The following is a 19,865-nucleotide window of genomic DNA, read 5'->3' on the forward strand; positions in this document are numbered from 1 at the left end:
TTAATATCAAATATTTTGAGCCAAGGTTTCTGCTATTGTAAGCTAGCAGTGCTCCTACAGCACATCAGGAATGACTACAGAGCACTTCTAGAGAGGATGCGATGCAATGCATATAAACAGATGTTAAGCGAGAGAGATTTCTTACCCAGGAAGTCATCAGAAGAAAGCCTCTCAAAGTCCCACACCTGCATTACAAGGACTGCAGGGATCTTCTGTTCAGTTTTGTCCAGAGAGTAGATGCTTTCTCGCTTTTGTACCACCACCACTTTCTCAGCTGGCAGGTAGTTAAAGGGGAACACAAAGCGCCAGTTGAAGTTGCCTTCTCCAGTCAAAGAATTGTAATGGACATCAGTTTCCTGGCCGTCATCTTCAAGACCCTTTAACCACCTGAAGAAAAACATGAAATTCCCCAGAATTTTGATGTTGAAGGAAAAATATTCTTTAATCATAATGTTATGTATAAGAAATATTAGAAAGCATTAATTTAAAAAAATTTTTTTTTTACAATTAATATAAATTTTAAAACATATAGTTAACCTGCAACAGTTCAGATTCTACACTAGAGTTGCACAAAAAATTGTGGTTGATAAATGTTTTAAAGTTTTGAAGTCTTTTATGCTCACCATGGCTGTGTTTATTTGATAAGAGATACAGTAAAACAGTAATATTGTGAAATACTATTACAATTTAAAAAATAAATCTAATTTTTAAAATGTAATTTATTCCTGTGATGTGATTACTCTGGTCTTCAGTGTCAAATGATCCTTCAATCATTCTAAAATGCTGATTTGCTGCACAAGAAACAGTTCTTCTTATACATATTGAAAGCAGTTGTGATGCTTAATATTTTTATGGCAATCCTGATATTTTTTAGGATTCTTTGATGAATAGAAAGTTCAAAAGAACGTTTATTTAAAATCTTTTGTAAATGTTGTAAATGGATTATAAATGTATTCACTGTCACTTTAGATCAATTTAATGAGTCACTGCTGAATAAAAGTATTAATTTCTTTAAAAAAAATCTTACTGACCCCACACTTTTGAACAGTAGTGTATATTGAGAGACTTTTTCAATAAATAAAAAACTAAACATTTTCTGTTTATTGTGATCTACTTATGTTACCCTTTGACGTATATGTCACTTGACTGCTGTCCTGTTATGAAGTTGGTGTCCTCTAGTATTACATCTTCAGTGTTCCAGATAATGATTCTCAGTTCATACCTTTATGAAAAAACAAAAACAAATGATTGGACAAACCACTACTAACTTTACTACACAACCCAGTGAGATGGTTTTGTGGATCTTCAGCTTACCCTTTGGGTTTGCGAGGGGAAATGTCCACAGGAGGGCCAGGATGAGGCATATCCATTGGAAAAATGTCCACCCACATCTGCAGATGGCCCTGAGGAATATGAAATGGACAACTATTACAATCACTTTCACCTTATGCATTCTATATAGTGCATTAAGGTTACATAAAGCTCTAACAACACACATTACCTGGTCTATTCCTGGTTTGTCTTTGAGGTAGAGTGCGCGAGTTTCAATATGCTCTGGGACAAGTTTACAGGCCCCACTGGTCATCTCAGACCACCTGTGCAGCACCTTTAGAGCCAAGTGCTCATACGACTCCACCATCTGATCTGTGAAGCAGCAGCGAACCCATTGCTCCTTTGGCTATTAATCAACAATCAACATCATGATGTAAACCAAAAGAGTGACATACCTTCATCAGCAAATACCGTTTTCCCTGTGAAGACTTTGTTTCCTATGGTAATGTGTCCTGGAGAAAACTGAGGGTTGTCCAGTCTGTTTTCTTTGCAAAGCTTCATCAACAGTTCCGTTGGCTTGATGCAGTCCCTCCATGCATTATAACCCTCACTAGGTGACATGAGATCATCAATTGACGCAGAGTGGGCATCAAACTAACTTGATGAGAAGAACTGGATGTTACAATATAAATACTCACATGGCATATTCAGAAGGCAGACCGCAGGTAGCTCGATGCCTGCTGTAAAAACGGTTCTCCAAATCGATCTGTGTTTCTCCAATTAAATCATCCCCACCGACAGTGTCATAGTCATAGATGAGAATATTTAGCAGGGATTCCTTGGGGAAAGTGGCTTGAAATTCAAAGGATCTGAGCAGGAGAGGTAGATCGAGAGATAATGAACCTCAATGAAATGAGCAGTTAAAAGAATTTCAAAGTGAATTTCTTAATCATTGTGCTTGTTCACCTTCCAAACACGGGGTTGAGCTGCTTTGGGATGTAATTGACTCTGTCTTTGATCTCAGTTTTCCCAAGTTTCAGCACTATGTAAGGGTCTGCTTTGCCATCTGGATCCGCAGGGTGCAGGTTGAAGGCCTTAACATGCAGAAGAATGACAATTGACTGTATAATCTGGTGGTCACCCCTGTTGAACACCCCAAAGACCAGCAAAGCTGCTCACAAATCAAACACAAATCAACAATTTGAACTAAAAGAACAAAACTAACTCTCTTGTGCTTGCAAAGGCTGCATTTATTTGATTAAAAATACAGTAAAAAGATTTTGAAATTCTGATGCATTCCTGTGATGGTAAAGTGGAATTTTCAGCAGTCAATACTCCAGTCTTTAGTGTCACACGATCATTCAGAAAAATCGTTCTAATATGCTGATTTGCTGCTCTAGAAGCATTTCTTATTATTATCAATGAATGAAAATTCAAACAAATAATAATATAAATATTTTGTAACATTATAAATGTCTTTAGTGTCACTTTTGGTCAATTTAATGCATCCTTCCAAAGTAAAAAAAATGGAATTACTTTCTCTGTTCTTGTTCTGGTCAACTAGCCAAACCAGAAACAGAACAGAAATAACTAATTTCCATGCTGTTACTGACACTAGATCCATTGAAATGCATAAACAAAACAGTAACAAATGAACAAAAGTAACAATTACCAAAAATCCACCAACAAGTATTGCAGTTTGCATAAATATTCCTGTATAATAAAAAAAGGCACTTACTGCAACTATGTACACGCGGATCAGGACCTCTACTGCGGTGTTTGGAGGAATACCCTGGTTTATTTTAAACTGCCCAGAATCCAAATATCCATCCTCCTCCTCGTCATCCATTTCTGGCAGTTTGCACAGACAAAACCTGCCCTAATGGTGCAAACAATAATGGGAATTCTGTGACCTGGATCTTAAAAAGCCTCCATGTATGTTATAGTCCTACATGCGAAACCAGTTTACCTTGAACTTCCCGACAAATCTCTCATAAGCAGAGCCGTCCTCCTCATTGGCCTTTCCTCGATAGAGTTCAAAGGTTTTTACCCAGTCGTCAAAAGGCCCAAACTCCGCCTCTAGCTCTTTGTCATACACCTGGAGTGATTAAAAAAGTGAGACTGCACGTCTGTTTGATGAATAAATACAAATGTAACGTATAGGCAGTATTTGCATGAAACCAAGCATTGTGTTGACACATTTTACCTGTAATGATGCAAGCCTGGGCTGTTCTATCACACTCTTGTAATTCACCTCCTTTTTTTTTTCCTTAAGACCTGATGCTAAAGATACCATAGAAAATAACATATCAAAATTACTTGCACACAGTCTGTTAATGGAAACAGTTTTTAAGAGATTAAAAGTAGATTAAAGCAGCAAATAAATATGCTATTATCACTTCCACCAAAGAGCAATTTAAGTGTCTAGCACAACCAAAACAAACCAACCGACTAACAACTTCCCAATGTACTGTCAAAACCATGAAACATTGATTTTTTTATATATATTATAACCCTCACCAGGCACAACACATTTAACACATTTACACTGCAAAATTATTAAGCTGTTATACACTACCGTTCAAACGATTGGGTTCAGCAAGATTTTTTTTTAAAAGATGAGAAATTAATACTTTTATTCAGCAAGGAAGCACTGAATTGATCAAAAGTGACAGTAAAGACATTTATAATGTTACAAAAAATATTCCTCAAATAAATGCTGTTCTTTTGAACTTTCTATTCATCAAAGAATCCTTAATTAAATGCATCATGGTTTCCACAAAATATTAAGCAGCGCAACTGTTTTTAACATTGATAATAATAATACAAAATCGGCATATGAGAATGATTTCTGAAGGATCATGTGACACTGAAGACTGGAGTAATGATGCTGAAAATTCTTTCTTTGCCATCATAGGAATAAATTACATTTTAAAATGTATTAAAATAGAAAACTGTTATTTTAAATGATAATATTTAACAATATTTACTGTGTTTGTTGCCTTGCGAGCAGAAGAGACTTCTTTCATATTCTTAAAAAAAAAAAAAAAAATAATAATAATAATAATAATAATTCGCAACGACCCGACCCCAAACTTTTGAATGGTAGTATATGTGCACAAAACCGCTTAAATAGAGGTGCAGATCTGGGCACACTGGGATTGCAAAATGTTGTGTGATCTCCTGTAAGCAGCATTTACTGAAATTTTAAATGACTATGTGGACTATTTAATTCCATTCACATTTTTATGCTTATGCACAGTTTGCATGGGGAACAAAACACTCTGCAATCCTGTTGACCGCAGCAAAGGAAGAGGGCCAAGCAATGGACATCCTCCCAATCATTCTTACCCAGATTGATCAATCCTTCGGAAATAATGTTCTCCAGAGGAGTTACTGAAATACATCATAATGTGGGCATGTTTGACTAAAGCTGGAACATGATGTGTCTACATGATCCAGAAGACAAGACTGATTCTGGAATAAACTCAGATTTCACTTACTATTTTCAAAGAGCAGTGGAAATGGGTTGTTTTCTTTTTGCTTTGCCTAAGAAAGAAGTTGCGGTACAAATCAACTAGTTAGCAAAAAACTAAAGCAAGACAAATAAAACCATCTGCTGCTTACAAACATGTTTAGAAGCTTACCTGTTGGATCTTCTGCATTGATGCATAGTATTTCGACCACCAATCAATGACGTTATCAGCAGACTCATCAGCCGTGGTGCGTTTCTTCCTTTTAGTGGATCTTCGTTTGCTCTTCTTCGACATCTGGCATTGACAAAATGTTTTATAGTACATTAGTGGTGTGTGCATGTGCTTATATGCTTCTACTTGGCACATATGTATTTTCAGAAATTAGGGGCATAGATTAAACTGGAGGGAAAAGCTGGACGTTTGAGTTACATATTTGACAATATAGGTGGTAATAATCATAATCTGAGGTTCTCTCAAAATGTTTAGTTTATCCAACTAAAAACAAACCTCCTTGTCCTTGAATTCCTGGATGTCTGGCTCAGTTTTGGTGGGAGGGCGGATTATCTCCTCCTGCTCTATTTCTATTGCGATCTCCACGTTTGGCGGTGGCACAACACTTTGCTGCAGAGACAGCTGAGCCACTACAGGCGAAAAACAAACCATACTTTTAATTAGATTTAGGCAATCGCTATTATTAAATGCTCAGATTCACTGAGGAATTTTCTCTTCAAGGTTTAGGGATTTAATAAAACTACATATACTACATACTAATATATGTTTGAGCAGAGATGGAACAAAATTCTGCGGGATTGAGCATCCCTGCCCGAGACCAATATATTATATTATCGCCCGGTTTCACAGACAAGGCTTAAGCCTAGTCCCAGACTAAAATGCATGTTTGAGCTGTTTTAACTGAAAGAAACTTGCACTGACACATCTTAAAATATGCCAGTGCCATTGTTTTGTCTCAAGATGCACACCAGTAATGTTGTTTTCTAAGGCATGTTTATAAAAGCTACTTAAATGTCCTAAGGCCTAACCCTGGGTTAATCTAAGCCCTGTCTGTGAAAACAGGCCTGTATGTTATTGTGGGCTCTGAATCATAATATTTTCCCAAGACCTTTGGTTGTTCTAGTTGTATTGGTTAGACAGTTAGATTTGTTTTTGTTGAAGAAATTTGATGTTCAGAAATTAATGTAGAGTAGTGGTCTCTTTCATTTATTAGGGCTGTTATTGTGACTGTAGCGCACATTACCTGCTATGTTTCTGGCCTCCTGTTGGGGCTGTTGGATCGGTAAAGGGATGTGTTTGAAAAAAGCCAAGTTGTTGATCATATGACTACCCACAAGTGTGCTCCGTCCAAAGGCCCTCCAGTCCACCACTGTGATGGTAAGAGGAGGGAGGAGGTGTTCGTCTTCAGGCAGCTCCTACAGACAGACAACAGCGGCCAGACATGCTGATATCAGCAGAAGATCAAGCGATGGATCACATGAGCAAAGCGATGGGGACGACACCATACGAGTCAACATTAAACACAGAATCTGTTGTTGTAGCAGTTGACTAACCACATCAAAGGCATCCACGAGTATGGTGAAGTTCGGGTTTTTCTTGTAACTCTGTATCACTGAGGAGTTGACGCCTGCTCCTGCACACTTGATAAAAACTTGGGGCCGATCAACAGATAAGAGCTGAACCTTTTTCAGTTCTCTGAGGCCCCAGAACAAAACCTGCAGTGCACATAAATACAAACTCAACAACATTTGTATTCAAAGTACTAATAGTGTACACTAAAAAAGCTACATTGATTTACTTGAAACGGTAGATCTATGTTACACTTGACAAAATACACACTACAAATTAAAATTTTAAAAACTAGTGTGACACCTAATAAGTAAGACCTGGTATAAAGAAAACAAGACTATTTCCAACTATTACAATGCAGTTTTGCCTATGGGTGAAAACACTGTTCAGATGAGAGGCTTTTAAAAGATGCCTATAAAGCTAAAACGAATTCACATCACTTTTGGGAAATGGTAGTTGAGTCGAGATATAGTGGTTTGACACCAGCAGAAAAAGCTCTGACTAAAAAAAAGTTTCAGAAGTAGATGTCACACATTGACGCATGAAAGATGATTAGACTTATACAGTGCAGTGTACTGGTGGAGTTCAAATTATTTCGGAATTATTTATAAATTATTTCAATCTTTCCGTAATTAAACTGTAATTTTCCGTTACAGTTAAAATAAATAAATATATACAATCAATAGTTTATTAATGATTTTTAAGAATAATGATGGGCTTAGAATTCAAATGACTAACAACCACCAATCTCTCTACAAAATAAATAAATATATAAAGCATTTATGATCAATGTATGAAATAAAATGGCTCCAAAAAAATACAAATCTCACTCTATGAAAAGATAAGTAATATGTTTAAAGTAATTCACTGCTTGAAATCTATGCATTTTTACAGCTGTCAGCTAAACTAAAGAACAATGCAATGTGCTTTCAGAAGAATGGTCATGAAGTGTTTTGCTTTTTTTGTACTTTACATATAGACTATAAGATATAGATTGTGCACCTCAATTCTGTATTTGCAGAGAACAGGCCGGATGTATGAAGGTACAGGGATGACCCCTCCATCTGGCTCATCTAAATCAGGGAGAGTGTGTTCTCCTGACTTTGAGATCTACAGCATCATGGGTAAGACAAATAGCAGACACCATATAAGTTTCTGCATTAGTAGAACACACATAACTCATTATTCATATTAGTAGCAGTAGTAGTAATAATTGTAATAAATAACTGATTCAACCACATCTGTAAATGCACATTACTGTCATGTATTGGGGTTTTAAGACTGGACCTGAATGAGTTCAAAGGCTCCCAGTATGTCTCCTCCTGACAGGCCGCCACAGAACAATGGACTGTACTGCAGCTGAGGAGGGACGTATCGCTCCTCTGACAGTTTGACTACAGGAACAGCCACTGTCGACCCCAGGTACTCTATACCCTGGAGAGAGCAAACCATTGTGCTTCAGGTCACAGCATTTAATAAGGATTGAGAAATAATGCAAAAAAAAAGCTGCATATCAAGCTTAATTCAATTACAGAACCATTAGAGAAGTGCTATATTTGTGGTCTGTATACTTAGGTGAATGTGCTTTCCTTACCACTGCATCATCATCATACACTTCAATCACAACTAGCGGTGGCTCCTGGACTATTTCGGGAAGACCTCCATACAGAGACACGTTATTTATCAGGATCAGCTGATTCCATGTGGGAGTCAATGTTTGCTTGATGATCTGAAAAATTACAATTTAAACAATAATGAATAACCTTTTCACATTATAAGGTTATTTTCTTTGTGGCAATTTTATCTTTTGTGACAAATTATCCAGAATCAAAAGGAGTATTTGTAAAATAGGTGCTCTCATGTTTCTATACATTTTCTAAAATGTACTCTGACAACCGATTCACAAACTTAACTGATCTTTACTTTCTGTACCTCAAAACCTTGCACTTTTTTATAGAACCAAAGTAATATTCTACTCATATATATGAAAAGTTTTATTTAAGTTCAGTAATTTCACTTAAATGCCAGTGAAAATTACCTATTAATTGTCATTTAAGTGAAATTACTGAACTTAAATATACGAGCTTGATAAAAATGATCATTCTAGAAGAAAATTTCAGATGGCACTTAGAGGCTATGTATATACATATACATGCATACACACACACACACACACACACACACACACACACACACACACAACTGGTCAAAAGCTTTTGAAACACTACTATTTTTAATGTTTTTGAAAGAAGTCTCTTATGCTCATCAAGCCTGCATTTGTTTGATCAAAAATACAGAAAAAAACTGTAATATTGTGAAATATTATTACATTTTAAAATAATGGTTTTCTATTTTACTATACTTTAAAATATAATTATTTTTTGTGACGTAAAGCTGAATTTTCATCAGCCATTACTGCAGTCTTCAGTGTCACATGATCCTTCAGAAATCATTCTAATATGCTGAATTGATACTATATTAGTGGTGCAGTCAACAGGTTCATCTATCAATTTTTTGCCAAGAATGTCATCACATAAACTCATGCTTACACCAGTGCTTTGACTATTGGACAGAAAAGACACCCAGGCGAAGGGGTCTGAGAGGCCAGTGTTGTCTGCTGCGATGAGACCACGAGCCTGGTACATATGAGCCCTCAGCTGGAACATGTGCTTCTCTGTATACCAACAACAAACAGGGCCAAACAGCAAGACAACATGTCAATCAGTGTCTTACAGAGAAAAAGAAACAGGGACAAAAAGAAACAGGGACAAAGAAAAATAACTCTTTGTAGCAACATTAGAGTTCTGAGCAATCTTGCCTGTGTACAATAAATGCTCAGGAGGAGGGCCAGTCCTCTCTTCAGAAGAGATGCCTTCCAGCTCAAAGCCTGATGGGAGATCCTTCAACATGTGGGATGAATCTCTGCACGGTCCCAGCCATAAGTACACATCAAGTTTAGCCTGGACGGTCCACCCCGGTCCACGCTTCCCCGGAGGCTGAACAACACATTTTTATGAATATGTAATGAATGTTTCCTTTTAAAAGTTAGAAGTTAAAGCCATAGCTTATCATATGATATCAGAGTTCAGACCTTGAGGAACAGGGTCTTGATCTTCCCACAGTCTCTGCCTCTCTGATCCGGGCTTTCAGAGAAGAGCAGGTGACGAGCAGGGATTCTGGCATACGCCAGACGCTTGTTATTACTGACCAGACACACAAACACGTCTGGTAAAGTGTGTTGAGGCTGAGACAGGCGTGAGATGAAGAGGAATATTAGTAATACAGTAGATGCAGACTTGCATTAGGTAACAATTTTAAGGTGACGAAGTTACATGTTTCTACATGTACTTACTATAGTAATAACAGTAAATTATGGATAATTACAAGTAATTAACTCAAAACCACACCCTAACTGTAACTCTACAGTAAGTAGTACATGAAGTTAATTAATATTACTCAGTGCTTATTTAAGAAAGTATAATGTAACTATGTCACCTTAAAATTAAGTGTAACCTTACATTATACATATGAGTGTTCAAGGATTTGTAAATAACATAATGAAACAAAATAACAACCTCTTCCACCAGAAATCTCAGTTTCTTTTTAATTTTCTGGACTTCAAGCAGCATCTCTTTTACAGTCAAAGATCTCCTCTTGGGCTCAAGGAGTCCTCCTGCTACTTCAGTCATACTCTCCTGAAGAGCAGCAAATAAAACCAAAGATTAGTCAAATATACATACACTACCAGTCAAACATTTCAATACACTTGATAGAATTTATGTTCTAATGATTTAAAAAAAATCTTTTTAATTTAAAGTAGGGCTGTGAAATATTAATCGTGATTAATCGCATCCAAAATAAAAGTTTGTGTTTACATAATATATGTGTGTACTGTGTATAATTATTTTGTATATATAAATACACACACTTGCATGTATATATTTCAGAAAAATGTGTTATTTATATATAAAACATTTAAATTTATATATAATATAAATTATATATAAATATATACAGTATATACATGCACATATTTCTTAAATAAATACATGCATGTGTGTGTATTTATATATACAAAATAATTATACACAGTACACACACATATATTATGTAAACACAAACTTTATTTTGGATGCGATTAATCGCGATTAATCTTTTCACAGCCCTAATTTAAAGGCATCTACCTAAATGCTTGATATTGGTTTTGTAGACGAATATAAATTGCAATGAATTCCATTACATTTTTTATAACATTTTGGTGTTGAAATAAATGAGTTATGAGGACTAAATGCCATAAAGAGACCCACCAGCTCCTGTTTGCACAGAGTGAGCCTCTTTTTGTCCAGTAAGGTCAAGTTGCTTCCCTTCACCTTCTTTTCAGCAAATGCAATAAACTCCCTGCAATAAATAAACTGTTACATCCAGAATAAACATACTTGGGATACAGCTCTAGAATTTCATTAATGAAGCGTTTATAAAGGGTTAGTTCACCCAAAAATTAATCTACTTAACCTCTGGTTTTTCAATCTGAATGACTTTCTTTCTTCTGTGGACCACAAAAGAAGAATGTTTCCAACTGTTTTTGTCCATGCAATTAATGTCAATGTGGTTTAATGTTGTTTTAGACCCCATTGACTTTCTTTTTCATTGTATTGACCAAAAAAAAAACAAAAAAAAAACTGGACCACAGACGAAAGTAAGTTATACAGGTTTGGAATGACATGAGGGTGAGTAAATGATAATGACAGAATTTACATTTTTGGGTGAACTATTATTTTAAAGGTCTCAAAAATTCTTTTTATTATCTTGTAAAATAAACCCTTTTGTTGTACTATGAAAACAGTGCAATTTTCTGAACGCAGAACTTCCTAAATTGATACAACAGTGACACCTATTGGGTGTTCAGAAACTTAGTTCACCCAGTCACGTTGTAAGGTACAAAACTAGAACAAAAAAACTTTAATAGGCCTATTTTAAGGGGATCTCATGGGAAAATATTTATAATAATAGCCTACTAAATTTAAACCTACTAATTGTAAAAAGTGGAATATGGGTTTTATCTTCAGACCTACCTGGCATCTCTTCTGAATTCCCGAAGAACATGGTGCATGAGAGTCCACGCCTCTGGAGACAACATTTTATCCAATTCTGTCACCTTAGCGATTCCTTCCTCCTAGGGGAAGGGATAGTTAACCCAAAAAATTACATTTTGTCATACTTACTCACCATCAAGTTGTTCTAAACCTGTAATAGTTTCCTTCTTCTGTTGAATGCGAAAGGAAAATACTTAAAGAATGTTGGTAATCAAACAGTTGACGGTAGCCAATGACTTCCATAGTAGGGGAAACAATACTATGGAAGACTATAGCTAACTGTCTGGTTACCAACATTCTTTAAAATATCTTCTTTCGTGTCCAACAGAGGAAAGAAATTCATAGGTTTGGAGAACATGAGGGTGAGTAAATGATGTCAATTTTTTATTTATCGCTGAACTATCCCTTTAATTGAAGATAGCCACATGAACTACAAACTAATAACACGGCAATGTAATAAGGCTCACATACAAACATCAGGGCAATAGTGTCCAGCATGTTGGCGTGATGGAGTCGGTAAGCTCGATCCTCCCAGCTGCTATAAACATGCACACAGGGCTTTTGCGCTGTGATGGGCAAGTGCATGTAGTGCCTGTACAAAACAAGATTATGTGTCCAGTTTGGCTCATAAATAAAGTACTTCCCATTATTTAATTAAGGTATAAATGTGTTAGTGTTGTTTGATCTGAGCACCTCTGTGCATCTCCGAATATAGGTCTCTCTGGTGTTGTAGTGGATTTGCACGTCATTGTTGCTGCGGTGTCCAGAAGAGGAGTGGTAACCGACACATCTTCAAGCCTTTTCTTTGAAGGAGGAGGTGCAGTGCCGTCAATGAAGTTCCCAAAGTTACCTGAATAAACAAGTACACATAAAGGGGTCATATTATACCACCATATTGTTGTTAGTTCTTCGGGTGTTATGTAATAATGACATCTATCATGCATTCTTAAAATATTAAATGTTTTGGTTGCACTTTATTTTACAGTATGTGTACTTACATGTACTTATCTAAGGAAATACTGGTAATATAAGGTAACTACACAGGTTAAGGTTAGGTTTAAGTGTAGGTTCAAGGTTAGTATCTAGTTATTCATACCCCACTCCTAAAATCATATAACATTATCATAATTCTGACAATCTATTCAAATGACAGTTAGTACATTCAGTGTTGGGTGTAATGTATTACTAAGTAAATAATTGCTGTAATTTAATTACTTTTCCCTTGAAAATTAAAGTAAGGGATTACTTTGAACTTTTCTGCAATTTAATGAGTTACTTCTAATGCAATTGCATGAAATATTGTATAGACTATTCTATATAAAGCAATTTTTAATTTTTGTATTTAACAACACAATTTAACATCTAATGTTAAAATGTGTTTTTAATAGGGCTGTCAAGCGATTAATCGCATCCAAAATAAAAGTTTGTTTTTACATAATATATGTGTGTGACTGTGTGTACGGTGTATAATTATTTTCTATATATAAATACACACACATGCATGTATATATTTAAGAAATATTTGCATGTATATACTGTGTATATATATATTTATATTATATAATTTATATTATATATAAATATTTTATATATAAATAACACATTTTTCTTAAATATATATGCATGTGTGTGTATTTATATATAGAAAATAATTATACTCCATACACACACATATATTATGTAAACACAAACTTTTATTTTGGATGCGATTAATCGCGATTAATCGCGATTAATGGTTTGACAGCCCTAGTTTTTAATGTAACCTTCTCCCTTTAAAAAGTTTGGTCAGTTCAAGAATTTTTTTTTGCAATTTAATATAATCTTTTTGAATGTCTATCATTGTATTGTTCAACTGGTCGAGGTTGATATGTGATTTAGAAAGTAATTAGTAATAAATAATGCAATACTTTTTAGAGAGAGTAATTAGTACAGTAATCTAATTACACAGTTGAGGTTGTAATTACTAGCTAGTAATTAATTACTTTTTTAGAGTAACTTTATTTTATTTATCTATCCAACATGTTGTGTGCAACTATGTTACCACATGATTTACAAATGACACTCAAAAAGAGATGTATCCAACAAGCTCAACTGTGTAACCCTGTTACCAAAGTTATTTAATGAAAAACTGAATGAATGAAAAAAAATCTGAAGATTAAGCAAACTACCATGACCAGAAAAAAATTTAACAGTTAAAGAGTTTCAGACCCTATTTTGAACCGATTTGTTGGAAGGTGCCATTTATGATGTTGAATGTATAAATCCTGTTATGTTTACCAATGCTGAACTCAAGGGTGATGGGTCTATCACCGATTCTTCTGTCAATCATGGAAGCCTCGAACACACAGCCAAAGAGCAGGAAGGTTTCCATGTCTTCATCATTTATCTAAATGCAAGTTAAACAATGTCTTGGGTAGCTTCAATATAATGGAAATATATGTACAAAGGGTGGAAAAAAACTGGCAGATTAAAGAATGGAGAGTGACTACTGCAAACACCTTCTCTATGGGCTCCACTGGCATCACTTCAGGTCCTATATTTTTGGACTTTTCCTCGTCACCTCCAGGTCCTGTCCCAGTTTTGGGATCTTTCGCCGCTGCCTTCCCTCCCTTGGTATCTTTCGGACTGATCTTTGAAAACAGGGATTTAGATTCAGCACCTCCAGACAGGATCTCCACACCGAGTTCTATGTAAACCCTGCCTCTGTAGGACACCCCCTCTCCAACACCCTCGTTCAGCTCCTGGCTGTCGTCCACCAGAGTGGAATTACGAAGTGAGCCGTAAAGGTTGATCCATGCCGGTCCGAATGTGGGCAGGAAACCTTGAGAAGAGCAATGAATGATGAAAGAATATGGTATTGGTAACTACCATCATTTGGGTTTGATATTTTGTATATTGTTTTTCTAATACAATAATATTCAGACATTTTTAAATATGACCACAGTGTCCAAATATTTCAATTCAAAATAATTTGAAACTACTACTTTTTAACAATGTAATGAAATGGCGAACCATTGTCTCCATCATTGTCGTTTGAGATGGTGTGCAGATCAATGTAATGCGTCCCAATAGCCACATCGTTCATGCTTCCCTCATCCAGAACCCGAAATTTCAGTCTTTGACACAGTGGAGGAAACATCTCCTTAAACACCACTTGCTCGTTCCATACTGGTTCTGCTGTGCTCTTCTGGGTAGACGTCCTGCCCTTTCAATCATGAAAGAAAAAAAAGTGTCAGAAAGACATCTGTATATGTCTGTATATGTAACTTTGCATATTTATGGCATTGCTGTCGAAGAGTAATTAGCTGATGAAGTGGATTAACTTATTGCAGAGTTAAAGAAAGGTATCATGAGATATTTGAAGCGGATATGTCATAAAAATGTCAGTAGACCGGGAATATTTTAAAACGAGCAGTTCATTCATTAATCCATAAGATTTTACCTTCATGTTGTGGAAGTACAAACCGGAAGACAGAACACAACAAGCGCCACGCTGAAAATTCGCGAGCGGCCATAGGTCTATAACCACACATAGTACTCAAGGGAAGTAATATTGAAAAAATAACCAACCAAAAAAAAAAAAAAAAAAAAAACGCCAAAAGCACAGGTCGTTCACACAGGGTCGCATGTATTCATAAGTGCGAAACGTTGCGAATCAAAGGGGAAAGAACGCAATAACGTTCGAGACGCGTGACTTTTTTTTTTTTTTACTTGACAGCGTTTGATGCCGATGAAAGAATCAGACTTTATCTTGACAACCCCTGCTCAAAACAACATGTTGTTGTTGTTGTTGTATGGAAGGAAATATACTATTCATGGTCTTCGATCTATGGGGAAAAAATAGGCCTGTAATTTAAATAGCGCAGTGTAATTAATTATTGTTAGCTAAAACTATTTTAAATGGTTTTCGATTATAAGGAAATAAAGCTGAAATAAAACTAAAATCCTATAAATATTAATGAAAAACTTAATAAAAAAAAAACTTAAACAAGAGTTAGAAATTTTGTCTTGGCAACTAACTAATTTAAACATGTTTAAATCGAAGGACTAAAATAAAATAAAGCTACATAGAAATATTTAAAAATGAATAAAACTAATAAAAATGACAACACCACATAACATCACTAAAATCATAAAAACTTCAAATCAAAATGAAAACATTTAAGTGTGTGTGTATTGTAGTAAGCACTGGATTGTGAGCTTACAACTTGACCGAAGAATGACACCTCTACGTAAGGATCTATGAGGGCTGTCGTGTCTCCAACAAAGGCTTTGGTCACGTTGGCCATAATGCTGGAGTTTATTCTGGGAAGACCTTCTGCTCGGTACACTATCACGTAAAACCGAGCCCATGGCCGTTCAGGGCTTAAGCCTTCAGGAATCAGGAGGTGCCTGGGAGAAAACAAACAATTTCAACATCATGAGATACATTCAACATCCAGTCTTTATTATGCCATAAAGAAAGCTGAGATCTTACTTGTCTATCTGTTCCTCTGCATCACTGAACTTCTGGGACGGTAGTGCAACATCTCCCTTTCCTGACACGCTGATATCACACTTCAAGTGCCCTTTCACCCCTGTGCGGATATCAGCAGGGTCTGTGAGCATGGCCCACTTATTGATGAACTGATGGCCTGGCAGAGCAAGGAGAAGATTTATAGTTTTACAAGCAGAATAACCAATATTCCAAATCTGAGACCAGATTCACAATCTACTTCACTATCTCTAGTTAAAGAAAAGGTGCGACAGACTGCAAACCAAGCATTTACCAGGTTGGGAGTAAACCGTCCCGACATCAATCTTGAAAATTCCCACACAGTAGCTCTTCATGATCTTTGAGTGCATAACCTTTGGGAGAAGTACATTAATGTGAGCTCTGCCAGGTCATGTCAAGAAAGCCATTTTCTTCACATGCGTACTTACTGATAGTTTGATGACTTTGTCAAAAAAGATGTTTTGATTGCAAAAGAAGTCAAACACAAAATACTGTTGGGCATGAGATGAACATTGTTGTTAAAATTCTTGCCATTAATACCATTAATTCAGAGAGTGTCCAGCAGTTGAAGACAGTATGATCACCTCATTGTAAAAGGGAGCATTGGTTCCTTCTTTCACAGACGTTTGCTTTTTCTCATCTCCAATTTCAATCACGACACTAGGATCTATATTATCCCCGACCAGCTGCCTAGCCTCTGTTATATTGATGGAGATCTTAGGAAGAACACAACAGCATTTTGACAGTCTGCCAATCTTTCAATACTAAGAGTAACAGTTTTAGCATCTCAAAACAAATCAAGAAAGGTTGTGTTCAAAAAAGGCAACTTTAACTCAAGTTATATTGAACTCTACCTGGAAATTTTGTGGTTTGCTTTCAGCTTCCAAGATCCTGGCCACAGGTTTACACCTTTTACGTACAAAAAACAAGTGAAATGATGAAGATGTGGTACAGAAACTACAAGAAAGAACACATTACGCTGAGGAAAACAAGTATTGCCTCTTAGTATTAGCAATCTGTCTGAAGGAAGCGTGTGTCGAGGTGGACGCTTCAGCGAGTTCAGGCTGTGGTACGTCTATCACGTCTGGATCGCCAGGAATGGTTTCAGGCTCTGCCTCTAAAATATAAAGATTAAACCAGCTCAGTCAGAATTGGTTTACAAGCATTTTAAACCTTCTGTAGCGCTCATGATCAGCTGTCATATGTCTGAATTAATGGATTTAAATTCTGTGTCAACAAAACCATGCAGTTAATCCTCGTGAAATGTTCTACATCTTTACTCGTGTAAAGTCGTGTTTGCTTTCATGGTCTTACCTAGAGCATTTTTGTTTGCAATTACAACACCCTTGTGTCCTTTCCTGTGTTTCTTCTTCCCTTTTCCTCCAAACATTTTGCTGCAAAAACACATAGGAATATCAGATCGTTGTAAATAACTCCTCCCAGTCTATTCATACTGTATATCCCTTTTTTGCCTATATTTTGCCTCTCTTCCACACATTTTCCTTAATAATGAGCCCTAATAGTTAAGAATTGGGACTAGGAATAGAAAGTTTGTAGTTGAAACTGGAACTGTCACCATTGGCCCTAATTCTAAACTTGTAAGTATTTTATATGTTGTTTTGGATAGAAGTACTAAATTATTAGACATCAAGGTTTTTTTTTCATATGCAGCAATATTACGGATTTAACTGCACTCACACTAATGGATGAGAATAAAACCTCAACCAAATTGAGCTGAATAATGACACTATTGTCTTTTGCTTAATATAGATGAATCCTTTTTTTTTTGCCATTCTTTAGTTTAGGGTCCAGTTTTCACTATATTAACTAACTATTAACTATGACTTTTGCCTCAATAAACACATACTTACTGCTTATTAATAGTTAATAAGGTAGTTGTTCAGTTTAGGTATTGGGTAGGATTAAGGGATTTAGAATATAGTCATGCAGAATAAGGCATTGATGTGCTTTATAAGTATTAATAAACACCCAATATCCTAGTAATATGCATGATAATAAGCAACTAGTTAATAGTGAGAATTGGACCCTAAAGTGTTACCCATTTCCCCCCCCAAAACTGATAAATTTTTCAACATTGACACTATTATTGAACTAATCTGAATCAACATTGAACTGACACAAGCTGAATAACAGCACTTTTGTCTTCAGTAGAGCTGTATTATATTTATTTCATAATGAATGAACTTGTTATTGAACTTAATGGAATCATCACTGAACCAAATTGAGCTGAATAATTACACAATTATCTTGCTATTTTACAGCAGAATTTGGATTTGTCTCATATTTGATGAAGTTTGCATCATTAATTCTATTACTGTCCTGTTTATTATTGTGAAGCTACTTTGAAAATTTCTATGAAATAAAAATAAAGGTGACTTGACATTAAACTACTTTTTCATTTGTAATGCAATCTATGCTATTCAGAGAACCAATAAACAAGTGAAACACCTTTTTGAAGAAAAGTGCTCCCAGGAGAGCTTACCCATGAGGCGTAGCGCTGTCTTTATCTCGGTCCATTCTTTCAGCTGGAATTAATTCATTCAAAGAAAAATATCCAGCTCAGAAACTGTGACTGTAACCCACTCCATCCAGTGAGACAGTGAGTGCACTTCCTCCTCAAACGTCTGTTTGACTTTCTGTTGCTGAACTACTGCATTACAAACAAGGGTGGAAGACTGTGGCATGTGTGTTTTTACGAAACTCAATAGAGGCCATATACAGCATTTTATATTTTAGAATTAAATGACTGTCAATACACCAAACACTTCGCAAATAAAGATAGAACTGTTGTGTTGCAGTGTTTTACATTTTAATTCTATAGTATTACAGTAAAAAAAAAAACATTGCACACAAACATTCTCCCTTATCAGAATGAAAATATCACTGAAGCCATAAAACAACATTTGGCACACGGCAGTCGAGCTTCTGCTTCTGTACTTTGGTGGTGCCATTTTACAGTAAGCTTCTATGCATCAGTTAATGCATATCATGAGCTAATGGAATTCATACAATTTTACAGCATGTATCAATCTTTGGTTAGTGTTAAATATATTAACATAAAATTGTGCATTGTTAGTACTTGAAAAGGATAGTTCATCCAAAAATCTGTCATCATTTACTCACCCTCAAGTTGCTCCAAACATGTATGAGTTTCTTTCTTCTGCTGAAGAATAAATATTTTGAAGAATGTCGGTAACCAGACAGTTGACTTCCATTACATACACACACACACACACACACACACACACATATATGTACACACATATATATACACACACACACACACACACACACACACACACACACACACACACACACACACACATATATATATATATACATACACACACACATATACATACATACATATATATACACACATATATATATACACACACACACACACACACACACACACACACACACATATATATATATATACATACACATACATACATATTATATATATATATATATATATATATATATATATATATATATATACACACACACACACACACACACACACACACACATAAATATAGATATTTTGTGTTCAGCAGAAGAAATAAACTCATACAGGTTTGAACAACTTCAGGGTTAGGGTTAGGAAATGATGACAGAATTTTCATTTTTTTGGGTGATCCTAATGTTATACATGTATAACTAACAAGTAGAAATTAATAAAGATGGAGTGAGCCTACATTGTTACTGTCAGTTAATGTTAAATATTTATTTAGTTAAATTTTGTTTGAAGAGCATTCACTTTAAGTGGCAATGCCTTAAGTCAGTTTCATTGGAGTATTCAATAGTTCAAATAATTCAAGTGATTAAAAATATTAGTAGCAATTAAAATATTTAATTTCAAGGGTGTTAGCTATATACTGAAATAAATGTAAGTATTCAACCTGAAACACAATTGATGCA

At 35.5% G+C, this 19,865-nt stretch overlaps 2 protein-coding genes across 2 annotated transcripts in view; both read right to left on the minus strand.

The window, feature by feature from the left end:
• The window catches only part of fer1l6 (fer-1 like family member 6), an 18,803-nt gene extending 1,977 nt beyond the window's left edge, over window positions 1-16,826 (minus strand). The window contains exons 1-36 of the mRNA XM_079881621.1: window positions 16,772-16,826; window positions 16,502-16,633; window positions 16,346-16,408; window positions 16,192-16,270; window positions 15,900-16,056; window positions 15,628-15,814; window positions 14,435-14,627; window positions 13,921-14,243; window positions 13,700-13,808; window positions 12,116-12,272; window positions 11,894-12,014; window positions 11,402-11,502; window positions 10,637-10,727; window positions 9,905-10,024; window positions 9,421-9,573; window positions 9,148-9,325; window positions 8,879-9,003; window positions 7,924-8,058; window positions 7,617-7,763; window positions 7,332-7,439; window positions 6,314-6,475; window positions 6,004-6,175; window positions 5,256-5,389; window positions 4,920-5,042; window positions 4,776-4,821; window positions 4,624-4,668; window positions 3,479-3,555; window positions 3,242-3,370; window positions 3,011-3,151; window positions 2,239-2,366; window positions 1,971-2,141; window positions 1,728-1,882; window positions 1,502-1,644; window positions 1,315-1,403; window positions 1,124-1,222; window positions 146-387 (exon numbers count right to left, since the gene is read on the minus strand). Coding sequence (XP_079737747.1) covers window positions 146-387; window positions 1,124-1,222; window positions 1,315-1,403; window positions 1,502-1,644; window positions 1,728-1,882; window positions 1,971-2,141; window positions 2,239-2,366; window positions 3,011-3,151; window positions 3,242-3,370; window positions 3,479-3,555; window positions 4,624-4,668; window positions 4,776-4,821; window positions 4,920-5,042; window positions 5,256-5,389; window positions 6,004-6,175; window positions 6,314-6,475; window positions 7,332-7,439; window positions 7,617-7,763; window positions 7,924-8,058; window positions 8,879-9,003; window positions 9,148-9,325; window positions 9,421-9,573; window positions 9,905-10,024; window positions 10,637-10,727; window positions 11,402-11,502; window positions 11,894-12,014; window positions 12,116-12,272; window positions 13,700-13,808; window positions 13,921-14,243; window positions 14,435-14,627; window positions 15,628-15,814; window positions 15,900-16,056; window positions 16,192-16,267 — 4,537 coding nt within the window. The 5' untranslated portion in view covers window positions 16,268-16,270; window positions 16,346-16,408; window positions 16,502-16,633; window positions 16,772-16,826. The remainder of the gene's footprint in view (window positions 1-145; window positions 388-1,123; window positions 1,223-1,314; window positions 1,404-1,501; window positions 1,645-1,727; window positions 1,883-1,970; window positions 2,142-2,238; window positions 2,367-3,010; window positions 3,152-3,241; window positions 3,371-3,478; window positions 3,556-4,623; window positions 4,669-4,775; window positions 4,822-4,919; window positions 5,043-5,255; window positions 5,390-6,003; window positions 6,176-6,313; window positions 6,476-7,331; window positions 7,440-7,616; window positions 7,764-7,923; window positions 8,059-8,878; window positions 9,004-9,147; window positions 9,326-9,420; window positions 9,574-9,904; window positions 10,025-10,636; window positions 10,728-11,401; window positions 11,503-11,893; window positions 12,015-12,115; window positions 12,273-13,699; window positions 13,809-13,920; window positions 14,244-14,434; window positions 14,628-15,627; window positions 15,815-15,899; window positions 16,057-16,191; window positions 16,271-16,345; window positions 16,409-16,501; window positions 16,634-16,771) is intronic.
• Window positions 16,460-18,529, minus strand: LOC307163946 (fer-1-like protein 6; the record flags this gene model as incomplete). Its single annotated transcript, XM_079880293.1, has 5 exons — window positions 18,421-18,529; window positions 17,232-17,311; window positions 16,917-17,034; window positions 16,772-16,826; window positions 16,460-16,633 (listed from the first exon to the last, which is right to left on the minus strand). The coding sequence occupies exons 1-5, from the start codon at window positions 18,453-18,455 to the stop codon at window positions 16,460-16,462; spliced, it is 462 nt and encodes a 153-aa protein (XP_079736419.1). The 5' UTR covers window positions 18,456-18,529.
• Between the last annotated feature and the right edge of the window lie 1,336 nt (window positions 18,530-19,865).

The sequence above is a fragment of the Squalius cephalus genome, assembly GCF_949319135.1.
Source record: "Squalius cephalus genome assembly, chromosome: 9".
In the NCBI taxonomy this organism is placed as follows: Eukaryota; Metazoa; Chordata; class Actinopteri; order Cypriniformes; family Leuciscidae; genus Squalius; species Squalius cephalus.